Source organism: Scatophagus argus, chromosome 6 (genome assembly GCF_020382885.2).
Source record: "Scatophagus argus isolate fScaArg1 chromosome 6, fScaArg1.pri, whole genome shotgun sequence".
NCBI classification, from domain to species: domain Eukaryota; kingdom Metazoa; phylum Chordata; class Actinopteri; family Scatophagidae; genus Scatophagus; species Scatophagus argus.
In genome coordinates, this window is record NC_058498.1 from 23,797,500 (window position 1) to 23,812,728 (window position 15,229).

Sequence of the window (15,229 nt, forward strand, 5' to 3'; positions counted from 1 at the left end):
AACAGAAAATTCACTTTAATGCTTTTGATTTTTCATGCGGTTATTTCAAAAATAATGACACCAGCTTTAAAGATTTTTTTTTTTGTGTTTTATCTCTTTGATTCCTTTACCAAGTGTGTTTCCGTACATGAAACGGCATTGATAATTGGTAACATATTTTCATTTTTATTTTTCCTCCTTTGCTCTGTTCAGATGAAAATCATGTTCATGTTTTTGCACTTCTGTCTCCAGACATTTTTTTGTGACTTATAATTTAAAGAGATACACTTACATAGCAGCAGTTTGTTGTTCACAGTACATCTGACCTTTGCCTCTACTGTCAAACAAACAAATGCTAGAATGACAGGCCAACTCATCTCAACTCAACTGATCTTTTTGAGAGAAAAACCAGCCACCTGATTAAAGTGTATACTGCAGATGCTAAACCTCAGTAGTGGGTTTGTGGTTATCATGTATGTATGTTATGTCTACCTTCCTTCAGCTCATGCTTTAACACTGATCCAAATTTCTTCATGTTTGTCAGGGTGGATTCGCACCTAACTTTTTGGAGCAGTTTATTTCACCTCTGGAGTGTTTTCTCCTGTTTGGCCAAGGGAAAACATCTACAAAGCTAAAATGTGAACTGTGATGACTTTCCTCTGCTGCAAGCACACACATAATCTCACATATATGGTACTGAATACATATTGTAACAAAAATATGTGACAATTCCATGTGAATTCCCTGATGATTTCTACCTTTGGTGGAGTTGCTCCAGCGGTTGCCCTCAGAGTAGTGAGACAGTGTGAGCAGATTGACACAGGAAGCTCCGGCTCCTGATCCAAACACAGTGATACGTAACGGGTCGCCACCAAAGGCTGCAATGTTCTCACTGGTCCAACGCAGAGCCTGGATCTGGTCCAACAAACCGTAATTCCCTTTGGCTGCCTGGTCTCCTGTACTCAAGAACCCTGCAACAGAGGACAAAAAACAGAAAAGATGTTATTATCATCAACATGTGAAAAAAAATCACCCCCACCCACACACACACATACATATGAATGAGGGGAATGTTTTGGCTCTTTATAAAGAGCTGGTCTTTGGCTCGGCTCTTTGGTTCCCAAGTGGTCAACAAATTTATTCCCAAATTATGTGTAAAATGAATTACTAGTGTATGAAACACATTATACTGAATATGTATTATTTATATTGCTTTATTAATCCACATAGAGTGCTGCAAAAAATAAAGTGTAAAATACAAACACAAAGAACGATCAAAAAGGTCATTAAACCAAACTGCAGTAGACACACTGGCACCTTCACTGACAGCAGGTTCCCTTGCTTGTCTTTTGCCTACGCAGGTTGTTTGTGGAGCCTGCCCCGATATGAAATTTTAATTTTGCAAAGTCTGCACTCTGACCTCAAACTATGATGTGTCCAAATTTTACTATGTTTTCTGTCGCTCATTTTTCTCCCCTTTCCTGTGTATAGTCTCTGACTATGTAGCAATTCTGTGTTGCACTCTCTTGTTTCTCCCTCAGTCCAGTTTGTGTGCTCACTGTGCTGTGTGTCTGTAACCTCCCCCCCTCCCCCTCCTGCTCAGTGCGGACACACAGACGCCGCCACGCACCTTGACCAATCACGTGTGGCTTTAACAGAAAAAAGCGAGAAAAACAAACAAATCGGCTTCCAATCAGGAGCCGCCTCCCGTCGTTCACTTCAAAGAGTCGACTCAAGGAACCGGATCGTCCATGATCACCAACACGTGTATGTACACCAGAAGAGTGACAGGAGGACAGTCGTGCAGTTTTGTTTCTGTACAGTTCTATTATAGAAATGCTCCGTCACAATGTAATTATCAGAGGCAGCATACCATGAGTTCTTCATTACACGACTTGAAATGGATCTCATTAGAGTGTGTGACAAATTTGAAAGAACTTTTGTTTTTGCCACGAAGAAGAAATATTTTACAATCACACGTTTTCAGTTAATTATCCCCAATAAAATAAAAAAAAAGTGGAGATCACAAGGGAGGCAGGGAGGGAGGTGTTCTTTCATTCATTTTCTTTTTGATCTCCTTGATTAAAATAAAATAAACAAAAAAAATCTACTTTTGGACCATCCAAGACTAACTGCCGGTAGATAACGAGGCGTATTTCTCCATTGTGCGAGGAAAACCAACAGTCATGGCTGTTTAATAATTTGCTGCAATAAAACAAGAGTTATTACCCTGTAGAGCCACTTGTGTGGATACGCTAAATATAACACAGACAGACTCGTTTTGGAGATAGAGACATATCTAAAACTATGATCCAGCTGCAAAAAGAACTTACAGTAGGATAATGATGAGAAAGACTCATGTGCCATGAAAAGAACTCTTTGCCCAAATAGTGTTTGTGCAGAGTTGCTTATATTTCTTTCCCATAGCAATAAAAAAAAAGTGTGAATGTACTGTAGAAAATCAGTAACTTTCAAAGTGATTTCATCAAACAAATCAGATGTTCCATTTTGTTTGTTTCAGCCAGATTCTTATGATTCCATTAAATCAGTTCCAGCCTTTATTTTCCTAAATCTGCATCAAACTATCACATCTTTAAATTAACAAAAAACGTCATTTTTGATTACACTCTATCCCTACATTGTTATAGAAAGATAACGTTTTGTGATTTATTTTATTAGCCCACATGAGCTGTTATGCATACTGCGTCAGTGTAGACAGATCTTGGAGTGTACAGTAACACCAATAGTATCAGTGGCCAGAACTGCAATAAACATGTTGTATTAACCAGGAAAGGAAAAAAAGAACATCAGAAAATACAGCAAGTAATAAAAAATGCAAATATTTATTCTGCTTAAGTCTGTGGTCTTTTATTCATGCTGATATAATGCATTAGAAAGTATAAGTATACATAAGTCCTTACTTACACAACGAAGGTACTCAAGTATACCCATAGGAGAGCTCTGGTCCTTTAGAGCAATTTCAAGTCCGGCCCCCCCTTCCTACCCTCCTACCCCCTGCCAACATCACTACCTTCTCTCCCTCTGATTTCCATACTAAAAGCTCCATTACCTGCTGCAGGCATCCAGGGAGTCCCCCCCCCAACACCCACCAATCCCCCCCCATGAACCATCACCCCCTACGCTCACATGTATCCTTCCCTGTCCTCTTTTATTGTTGCTACTGTCCCGCTCTGTGACTAAATGGAGTGTTCATTACCCAGTGTCAGTCAACACTACGGTTCATTTCCACAGGGATGCATTCAGATCACACGTATAGGGACACCTGGAGTAATGCCCCTGAGGAGGTACATGCCCCTGTAATAGACTGCAGAACAGAATGACGTCATCAGCTCTCTGTGAGTACATTTTAGTCCATGTCTTTAAGGTGGAAGCTAGTATTATATACTGGAATATCCTCAGCATGTACAAATGAAACACTGAGAGACTTGAGCGCTGATCTCAACATTTAGTTTTTCTTTTAAAAGGAAAGGCTATTTTTTATTAATTCCATGTACTTCCACTTTGCAACATAACATGTCTGATGTATTTAAATTTGAGATTGTGAGATTGTATGATTGTGATTATGGTAACTGCAATCCATACATCATAGTTATACTGCATGCACAAGAAAATGGCACTGAATGTAAAATCAGTGGGTATTGTAGAGAAATTTGATATTGCATGTTGTAAAAGTCATGACAGAGCTTTATAGTGGGCACTGATAAAGAAATAAAAAGGTTTGTTAATGTGTTCTGTCATGATGTCATCAGTTCACAAGCAGCCCCCTGCTGTTCACACTCTCTCTCACACACAGACACAAGTTTGACACACTTATGAAACTGAATTCTTGCAAATATCAACTACTTCATACACTTTGTGTTGAGTAGCTCAAAAAAAATCCAGTTTTTTATCCACACTCTCTTACTGACACCCATAGACTTTTTTCTGACACCAGCTGACTTTTTAATTGAGTTCATTCCTTTTCTATTCCCTTTCCAGTGACTTATTTATTTATTTGTGTGTTTCTTGATCAAAGCCTAATCTTGTGGAAGCAACAGCAGCCATCTACAAGAAAGATTTTAATTGATTCAATTTAGCTGCAGTGCAGGGATGGGCTGGCAATCACAAAGACCGAGGCAGGAAGAATGATTAGTACGGCAACACTGATGGGGCAGCAGGGCAGGGCTCTACCACACACACACACACACACACACACACACACACACACACACGCGCGCATGTTGACTTGTTGAGATACAAACAGCACAGATGCAAATGTGAACAAATTTGATTTGGAATAGTTAAGGACTAAGTATTTTTCTTACACTTATTCTAATTGTAATCTTAATTCTGATGAACACTAAACAATTCAATCCTCAACCAACAAACAGAGTGGCCATACTGCAAATTTGCCACAGTTTGGAGGATTACCTTCATCTTTCGTGTCCACGCAAAGACTTTAGATCTCAAAAGGAAACAAATGGATATACATAAATACAAAAGCGCAGCGGCCGAGGCTCCAAGTTATCGCTAAAACATATGAGAATCTGCATTTTTTAACTGATTTGCACTCACTTACACTCCATAGCTTCTGCTCTCTCAGTGCTGGCAGCACGAGTACATATTTTACAGATTTACTGACACTAGCTTCTTAGCAGTAAGTAGAAGTGGTAGTAAAACTGCTACGGATGATAAGGTACTGCCTACATGCATGGAATGATCCTTCTGGTACTGACACTGACTAATATCCCATTCACTGTGAAGCACTTTTCCTAAACCTCTGATACACTGATACTCCATTTCAAATAACATGTTTTTGTTGACATCATAATGATAAAGTAGGAACACAGACATCCTATACTTCCATCTTTTTATAGTTATGATCATTATAGTGAGGGTCATCCTAGGCAGTTATCTATGAGTACAGTATGATCAGACAAACAAGCTAATAAAAGCAAAGAATGTGTGGGCTTAATATTTCTATGATACTGCAAACAGATTATAATATCAAGTAGGGCTGAAAATTAAAAAAAAAAAAAAAAACTGAAATGATGAAATGTACTGATCGTCCTGCCCAGATTTGAGGGAATCAGAATTGCCAGTGTGTTAAGATACGGTTGTGCAAAACTGGTTCATATGGGGATTTGTTGTTTGAAGAAGAGACAGCTTAGAATTGCCTTCCTCGTGACCTTTCTTATTAAGTCAGGCTGAATCCAAATGTCCAACCTCTGACATTGTAGACTGAGTCCTCATCAACTTCAGTTGTATAATTGTTTGTCAAATCTGCAAAAGTTGCTGTTAGACAGGCCTAAAAACTGCAGCACTTTATCTTATTTGCATATTATTTCTAGCCCACATATTGTTTTATCCACTGGTAGATCTAGACTGGAAAAATGCAGAAAGCCTGCTTAAAAACACTTATAGACTGGATAAAATGTGGGTTTAGACAGTTGTTGCATCTTTTGATGTATCTTGTGATTGTGTATTTTGTGACAACAAATTAGAACTAATTAGAACTAATTCAGATAAAAAATTAAAAAAAAAAAGAATAATAATAATAAAAACCCTAAACTGGAACAAATAGAAATTAAAGCTAAGACAAAATCCATCTTTACAATTGAGTAGAAAAAAGTAAAATGTTTTCTCAGTGCTGCATTGCATTTACAGTTGCATTTACAGATTATAATGCCCAATTCTTTGGTAGCACGCTGTAAATGTTGAGTTTTATCAACCTTCCAGGTCCTATGAGGCCTGACATGCTCCACTGTCCTCCCCTGTGTAGGACACTTCATATATGTCTGTGTGTCAGCTTTGACTAAAAGCCACCATCCGTGATCACTGAGACTGTGATACAGCCGCTTGGCCTCTAAGCTCCCAGGGATGACAATATTAAGGTGAACTCTGATCCAGGAATCCAGCTTTTATCCCCGCTATCTCTGTTGAACCAGAGAGAGAATGCTCGATGAAGAGAAAGATGGGATTTTTTTTAAAAAGTACTTCTTTCTCTGGACACATCTATTTTTCACAGTCGTGGTTTGTATACCATAATCCCCTGTCTGTTCTCTCTCTCCTTCACTATCTGTCCTTTTGACTCTTCATGTCATGACAGAATAAGAAAGAGAAGCAACGGTAAAAGGAAAACACCAGCGCTGAAACAGGTAAAGCGCAGCAGCAGATGTCACCTATTACAGTCAGTGAAGTCAAAAGAAAACGCAGAATTTCAGAAGTCAAAACGAACTGGAGGTTCAATTGGAGGACAAGACAAAGAGTTTGACAATGTAACTTGATAAACAAGCAGACAGTGAAAAAGACAGTGAACCTGGAAGAGACAAAGCATCGGAGAGCACAACAGAAAAAAAAAAGATGAAAGCGGCTTAAAGACAAGGAGAGAAGAAATTGAAAATGTATGGTTATTTTTACTGATTCAGTCCCTGGAGATAATGATGTCTGAGATGGCAGTGCTAAACTGCCCATATCTTTTAATTCAAATTCAGTATGTTAAATCAAATTATATCATTCCTAAATATTCCCCCGAAGCACAGTGGGAGTTTGTAGGATGTAATTCCTTCCATATATTAATTAGAAAATTATGCTTCTCAGGGTGAAAAATCCTCTGAAACAGCACAAATGAAAATGTGGTATTCTATAAGGCAGGGGCCATGGCGGAACAAACACTGAGACGGCTCATTGTGTCTTAAAAAAAGAAATTTGAAACAAAATAATTTAACTATTGAATACTATGTGGAACATGTCTTCTGTCTGGTGCAGAACAGGTGGTGTGCATTGAGTTTTTAGACTTTTTTTGTTTGTCTTTTTGGTTGAAAACAGCTGCCTGCTGAGAGCGAAGTAAAACAGAGAAGTTGAAGGCCAGACAGCTAAACAATATGTTCCACCTCTCTCTAAAGCACAGTAAGGCTGAGGGAGAGCTGTAGATTCACGTGTTCTCTGCAGAACCACCACTATGGCAAACTCTTTTCACATCCTCACTTTCTTTGCACTGTCATTTGATAAGTTGTGATTGCAAGAGATGGCTTCAAATAACAACTGTCTCAATTGAGATATCCTGACTTTTCACTGCAAATATGTATTCAGTTCCAAAAAAACTTTGTCTGTGGCTTCTTTACAGCAACATCTATATTTGAAACTTTGTAATCCACCACAAGCTCATTGGTTTTGATTGTATTGAACGTTCAGGTGATTGTCATCGCACCATGTCATGAGTCTCTCTATCACTAACTATATTAAATTAGGCTGCAATTTTGTGCCTTCTTCAGGCCCAAAGTGATAACCCCGATGACGTTATCTTCTCAGACTTCATCAAGTCAAGAACAACAGAGAACATTATAGACAAATAATAATGAAAAATATTTATCAGCCAGAAGCAATTTCTAGCAGCTCAATGACTAGCTCATTAGTGATGTTCAGCAAAAAAGACTTTGGCCATAACCTCACTCTGTACACTACATCGCCCCCGTTCTTTCCTGCCCTACAGTCTGTGGTTGTCTACTTAAAACAAATGGCGCAACAGCAGCTCCAAATATTTACAGTGCCTCAGCAGCGCTCCATCTATATCTGCTCCCTCCATACAACAACCCAGAAGACGACGGCACACCGAGGGCAGCCAGCTGGGGAATATGCTGATGAGGCACAAAGCATTTCTCACTGGAAATAATGAATACAGAACTACAGGATATTCACTCATTCACCCTTTATTTGGACAGCACTGGGGACCAACACAGAGTGAGCTCTCATTTTCCCATTTTGTAAGACAGAAAGTGTGCGGCAATAAAAAAAAAAAGTTAAAAAGGTGTATTATTAATATGATAATAAATGACATATGTAGCCAAAAGTTGCAGTGACACATTATGTCTTTAACTCTCTCTTTAACACACACACACACACACACACACACACAGAGCGTCTGTTTAGTTTTCTGTTCCTGGCCACTTGCCAACTGATGTTAACTTTAGCATTTGAGCTGCTAAATTACTGTAAATAACAGTAAATTACTTAATAACTTTGCTGTCTGGTGTTTTTTTTTTGTTTGTTTGTTTTTGTAAAACAGCTGCATACAGAGGCAGGAAACAAGCTTGATAAGAACTTGATGGAAAAGACAGTGAGCTGGAGTTGGTTTAAATTATCCTGAACTCCCCAACCAAGAACACCATCACTGTTTTAAATGGGCAACATGACCAAAGCGACCCAGAGACTTCCCTTTAAATGTGCGTCTGTTACTGCTACAGATACACAAACACAGACAACCGGAGGGTTAAAATGTCATTTTATCTTTGTAATTCTCTTCCTAATTTAGTTACAAAGACAACTGATGGATGTATATGTGCACATGTTCGAGTGAGTGTTTACATTTACATTTGAAAGGCGCCACTCATCTTGTGCAAGTAGACCAATGCCACAGAAGTTAAATGTTCATTAAATAATACAACCGAGAGAGAAATTTAAGACTCCAGTACACATCTCAGAGGATGGGAAGTGTGTGTGTGTGTGTGTGATGATAAGTGTCTTAATCAGAGCCTTATCATTCAAACTCTGTCATTATAGGTCAAAGGAATAAACTGGTGTCAGCGTGCTGTGTACTAATGAGGAACGTATCAGAAATAATTGAATAATACAGAATCTGTAATGATACAGAAAATCAAACTCAAGCTACATCAATGCCCTGTTAGTTATTCCACATACTGGCCGTTACAACACACACACACACACACACACACTCACTCACAGGTGCTGGTTAACATAGCATGTGACAGGCTGTAAGTCACAGATGTCTATTACTGTAAATATTTTATGGTAAATGCTATATGCCCCCCACCCAACCCCCGCCAGACGTAAGCTAATATTTCAACCACCAATATGTAGCGACACCGCAGTGTTGAAACACACAGCTATCTCTTCCTCCATCTATTTATCTGTCCATCAATCACTTTCCGCCTTGCTCTATGTTCATCGACCATCTCCACTTCCTTGTTTAATCTCTTCTCCCCTTCCTCTCTATTTTGGCCCTCCCTCCCCCCCGGTGCAAATCAAATTACGCTGTCAACTTCAAAAATGAAATGAGCCGTCGCTCATGTTTCTTGTTCTGCACAAACACAAACACGTGTTAATTTGCGTCGCTGTCCTTACAGATTTGCCTGTTAGGGAAAGCTGGTATGGATTACCTCCTTCTACCGGGTTAAAGGCGCCGAGTGAGTGGGGAGGGTTTTTCTGTGTGGGTGTGGTTGTGATTAAACTGTTATTCAAGCTATTCCAGTCTTGTGGAGTGAATACATAATAGCCCATCATTAACAATATTTAAAAAATGATTAGGCGTGCACTGTTGTTAGATCAAGTGTTTTACTCCAGAATGCACACAAAATGACTCTGAAATATCAGTAAATACAAAATAACAGACTGAATAAACAACCAAACTACTTGACAAATGAAAAAAATGACAAAATAATCAAATGAAAAGCAAGACAGAATTACATGCTTTTTTGATAGCTTGATAACATTGATTGATTAATTGAGCAGCAATGATTTAAAAATTATGAAGTCAACAGCTTAGTCTTAATTAGAATGAATTATTCATCAGTGGGGAAGGGGTTAAATATTATGCCAAACACACTATAAAATAAATGTGATAGTGTCATCCAAACTGAGACAGCAATAGTAACATCATCAAGGTTGTTACTGTTTAGAAAAGTTCAGTTGCTTCTTTTAAGACTTTTCAAAGCTTCTCCAAAGCTATACAATTATGTTCACAAGCTAAAAGGTCCTCTCTTTGATGAATAAATTGATCTTGATGTGTAAAATTTGGCCCCATAAAGCTATGTCAGGTCAATATGTCAGGCTTTTGATTTGACAGTGTAGTCTACTGTAAACAGTGATTTAGCATGTGTTGGTATAATTGTTAGAAATGTTCATCTTTCTCCAAAGCGTGATGTGTTTTCCATAGATAAGATGATACATTACAATGCACTGTCAATGTTTTATCACTGAATATGAAAAGTTCAAAGTCTGAGAGGTTTCACTGGTTGGTTGACACATTTGACCGTATTTGTCTTGCCATTGAACAATATAACAATAAACAAATCCAGATCCCTGGATGGGTATTAGATCACTACACACTATAAAACATAAAAGCATTGTTACTTTAACATGACTCTTCAGTAAGAGGGTCAAAACAGCCCTGCTGCTGGATGGTTTTCTGTCCATGTTTATTTCACCAACTTTTGGGTTTCGAGGCCACATTAAAAAGACAGTTTGTTCTCTAAAAAAAGGCTGAGCTGTCTATTCTGGCGGGGTTATCCATCTGTCCATGCAAGAGAAGACTGATTAGTGATGTTTTTGTATAATGATTTCGAGGGTTGGTGAAATTAGAAAAAGTGTCCTCTAGAGACACAGTAAGACAGGATCAAGCTAGAATAGGGGAGGAGTCAAGTAGGAGTGATGTAGTTGTAACTGTATGTACATTTGAAAAGTGTCATAATGCGTTATTGCAGTACAATAAGGTAAAACTTAGAATGGAAGAAAAAAGTAGACTGAATTTCAGCTTTTCAATTAAATGGTGCTAAACTTTCGAGGTTGTGACCAAAATAAATGCTCTTGGTGAGCAAATGCAGGATGCATGATTTTATTTTGAAAGTATCGACTGAGAGAGTCAGTTTGCGCAGTATTTGGCACTTGAAAAAAATAAACGCAACTGCAGAACAATCATGTAATCATTACAGTCTGAATAATACAGGATTGTTGAATGGCATTGTAGTACAACACTGGAGCAAAATTGAAGCATCTGAGAGGACAATAAAAATACAAAGTTGCAGTTTGACAAAGACAAACACTACAAGAAAATCACATTTGGTAAGTTTTTCTGTTTGCAATAATGGTTCCAGGTAAATGATAAACAGAGACAAAGCTCGATAGGATGAAAAGAGGTGAGGCTGCACTGCTTCACTCCAGGATGGTAAGGGAGGGAGGGAGGGAGGGAGGGATGCACACAGACAAAAGAATATGGTGTCTATGTGCGAGTGTGTGAGCGTGTGTTTGTTTATGCATGCGTGCATGTGCTGAGTCCTGATGTGAATGGTTAAGCAGGTTCCTTTCTTAGCACAGGAACATTATTAGCATATAGGGAGGACTGCACCCCAGAGAGTGAGAGATTAAAACAGAGCGCAGAAAACCAAATGGAGAGAAAGCAAGGCATTTCAGCGAGAGAGGAGCAGAGAGAGAGAGAGAAACAGGAAAAAAAAAACAAAGAGTGTGAGTGGTAGATGACGAGAAGAGGGGTGGGGGGTGGGGGAAGGTGGGAGTATAAAAGTGAGGCAGTGAGGAAGAGGGCCCTTGGAATGGAAAGTGGCATTTCAGAAAATATGAGGCTTGCATCGGAAGTGGAGTCAAAGATAGCTGTGACACGCTCAGTCCTGTAGGTGGGTAATAAAATAAAGATGGAGGCACAAAGATGGACAGAGTCAGAGAAAATGCAAGAATAACGCAGCCACTTTAAGATAAAAAAAGGCTTTGGTGAAAATGGTGAAACATTTAAACATTTAAATTTAATCATTACATTTAATCATTATTGAAATGGTCTAAATTTGTGATAAATATTCTGAAATATTAATTAGCCATAACAGTCTACTGGTCGTACCTGGCCGGGCTTACTTTAAACTTGCAGCGGAATGTTTTTTGCTTTAATATATTAATTTATTGCTGAATGTTGATTGCACAATGTAATTGGTATAGAATAATGGCACCATCCTCATCTAGAGTGATTCCATATAAACCTTGTTTTCATTATGCAATTGTGTCTGTCGGTCTGTTTGTACAAAATCTCCCAGGAGAATGAATACTGACTATTGGTCCAGGCTGTTAACTTGGCATCATTCCAATCTGTATCATGTCTCCATTAAAGGCTAAAGGAATAATTTGCCCTGTGTTGTTGGTAGGAAAAGGAGAGCGATCTGGTTGTGCAATGAAGGCATCAACAACAGTAAAACTTGGAAATAGAGGAAAATTGTCAGTTTCCACTTTAAGTTAAAAGAAGCATTCATTTCCAGTTGTTTCATTCTGTTGACTAAGATTTGTATAAGTAAAAAAAAAAAAAAAAGAAAGTAAGAAAAAGAAATCACCAGGAAAAATAATAAAAGGGTACCAGCTGACGAGTCTCGCAGCATAATGCCATTAACATGGGAAATTCCAAAGTGGTATAGTTAGCAACAACCAACATGTGTTATTTTTTATTATTTTGAATTATTGTTCCATATTAACAATTTGTGTATTGTGTTTAGGTTTCAGAGCACCCTTACATCACGAGTGTACCTTGAAACTGAATACAAAACAGTGAATTGAATGCACGACAGACTAAGCTAGCTCACAATTCCTAAAGTGTGAACTTCTAACCATCCATCCATCCATTTTCTATACCGCTTATCCGTCAAGGTTGCGGGGAACCACTGCACCACCCCGAACTTCTAACCACTTAACAAAAATCAAAATAAGCAAAGTATTTATCTTTATTTATATACGGGTTGTTGTACCTGCATACTGAATAAGTTCTCACCCTAGTAAGAATCATAGAATAAATCACTAGTAAACAGCTCGGATTTTAAAATGTGAAATATCAAAGTATTGTCAGCTTCCATCCTAATGTCTCTCTATCAGCACTGGTCCTCAAAAACATACAGGTCAGACTCTAACAGCATGTTGCTAAAGTCTTGAGGAGAGGTGGCTTTCAGATATTCATGTCTTTTATAAGAGCAGAATAAGCCGCTTAGCGCTTTTATAGTGAAGGCAGTCGGAGCTGTGCATCACCAGCCCCTCTGCTCTGCCACTGCAGAGAGGAGAGGGAGCAGAACACGTTTCCCATGTTATCTTACATGAGCTGAATGAGAAAGTTCAGGACAACGCAGGACAAGAGGGAGAGGAAAAAAAAACCTTAACTCTGAGGAAAGAACGCAAAAAAAAATCAAGTCAGACTGAACTGCCCTCTGTGGTTTCCCTCTCCATCAGTCTAAAGATGTCACTGCATTCCATTTACATTAATTCAGTGTGAAGATGAGCTGTGGGAAATCTTGGAGGAAATCGAGACCACAAGATGACACAAGAACAACCTGAGTACATTTACAGAAGTGCGGTACTTAAGAACTAAGAATTTATTAGTATTTGGGCTTCACTTGAATATTTCCAACCTGATTTTACCACACTGGGGCTAATATTGTACTTTTTACTCCACTGCATTGAATGGCCACTACAAAACAAATGATCAGCATCTCTTTGCCATACTGTCACAATGCGACACAACACTTTCTGCAGTAAGTAGCAGCACAGCACACTGAAAATGCAACATCTGATATTTCAAAACCTGTTATAATGCTATGGCCAATTTGTTAGCTAATTTACACAGCCTGAAGTTGTATTAGCAATAAATAAGATTCCATCCACCTGATGTCCTGTAATCACTCTCCCTTTACCTGTCTTTGGTCTGCATCAATTCCAGCAAAACAAACAAACAAACAAACAAACAAAAAACAAAAACAAACCACAAACACACAAACAAACACCTGGCCATTTAGTTGTCATTTGATAGCTCCCTGTGTCTGCTATATGTATCTGTTTGCTGGCAGGTAGCTTATCAAGTATATAAGTCTAGTACAGCTTATAGCCTGTTGAAACTCTGCTGATGTGGCTAAGCTGGGAAAATATCAGCATTTCGAAACACGACAATCTATTTGAACTCACACCTCACCATTCGTGGTATAAGCTAAGAGTCATTTCCCTCTCTGGTTTCACACAGCAAGGCTTTCAACTGTGTGCAAATTTAATAACAGTGACATCTGGGGGCATTCAAGGCTACATCTCCCTTTGCCCGGGTTTTATTTTCCTACATCTCCCACCTTTCTTCTCTCTCAGTAATTATATGCTATTGGAATTAAAGTAAAGAACAATATTGCCCAAAGCAACAGGGCAAAAGATTTCTCTCTGTGTATTAAAGTCGCTCATTCTCTCTCTCTCTCTCTCTCTCTCTCTCTCAGTCTGTCAGCCTTTCCTCCCTAATGAGGTCCCGGCCACCCAGGAAGTGATGTCGCTGTGTGGCCGCCTGTTGCCTCCAGTTATAAACAGGCTGGTTGGAAATGTCAGCCCGCCTCTTGCACTATCTCAGCTCTGCACACACGCACACACACACACACACTCTCACCTCAAATATAGCTGCACACATACAGTCATGCATAATTCCTCAGAATCACAACTACTTTTCCTTCCGCCTGTTCTAATATTCACATTCAAACTAAAAATACGCACATGTGAATACAAAGATCCACTCTGGCAGGAAAAAAAAAAAAAATTACAAACTCATACAAGTTAGTAAGAAAGCATTTCACTGAGACGCTGATCCAGTAAATACCTGCACACGGTCACACGCATTCACACACACACTCACACATTGGTCCCAATGCCTGACTGGTAGCCGGGGAAAAGGTTAGTCGTCCAGATGGAACACTCTGCTCTTTTCTCTCATCTGCTTTTTGTCAATTTGTGTGAGTCTGAGTAAAGGTTAGCATCGTTGGTGGCCGTTTTGTTTTTTTTTTTTTTTTTCATTCTTTGGCCTTTACTACTTCTGACTTCACTTGTGTTTCTCCAGTGAGAATCTAATTTGAGCCTTGGTGGAGGCTGCTGAAGAAACACAGAGGACAAGGCGAGGAAATACAAAAGCCATGTATCTAAATGTGAGTGAACGCAAAAAACTAACAAGTGGCGTGCTACCTGTCAACACTCTAACTTTGCCACTATTTCGGAAAAAAACGGAAAAGAGGAAAGTCGAATGTAAGTTGCTGTGGCCGAATTTTATCACAAAGCAGATGTGTTTAACAGTAGAAGTCTCCGCAATGCAGCTTTAATTAGCGTCTAGTAGTAGTGTTAAAGTTATGATGGTCACAAATGAAGTGGATGAACACGGGGGTTAATTAGCTTGACTTTGTGCTATCTCACATGAGAATGCTTTCCATACATACATGGTTATGCCATCAGTGCATGAAAAGAAACAGTAACTCTCATTATCTTTCTTCACTTATACATTAACCTTTACTTCCCGAAAGAGATAAAGAATTGTTCCACTTGCACTATTCAATCTGTAATCAGCCTTTCTAATTCAAAATTCACATTATATACACATACAACTGGCTGCCTTCAACTCCAGCGAGGGAGCTGTTTATTTCCAACACAAAACAGAAAGTGATCATGGCTATACTTGTTGGTCTTG

The 15,229-nt window shown here is 38.8% G+C and overlaps 1 protein-coding gene across 1 annotated transcript in view; it reads right to left on the minus strand.

Moving 5' to 3' along the window:
• Positions 1-15,229, minus strand: part of nlgn1 (neuroligin 1) — a 292,093-nt gene that overhangs the window by 14,405 nt on the left and 262,459 nt on the right. Inside the window, exon 5 of the mRNA XM_046391164.1 lies at positions 738-950. Within this exon, the coding sequence (XP_046247120.1) occupies positions 738-950 (213 nt within the window). The remainder of the gene's footprint in view (positions 1-737; positions 951-15,229) is intronic.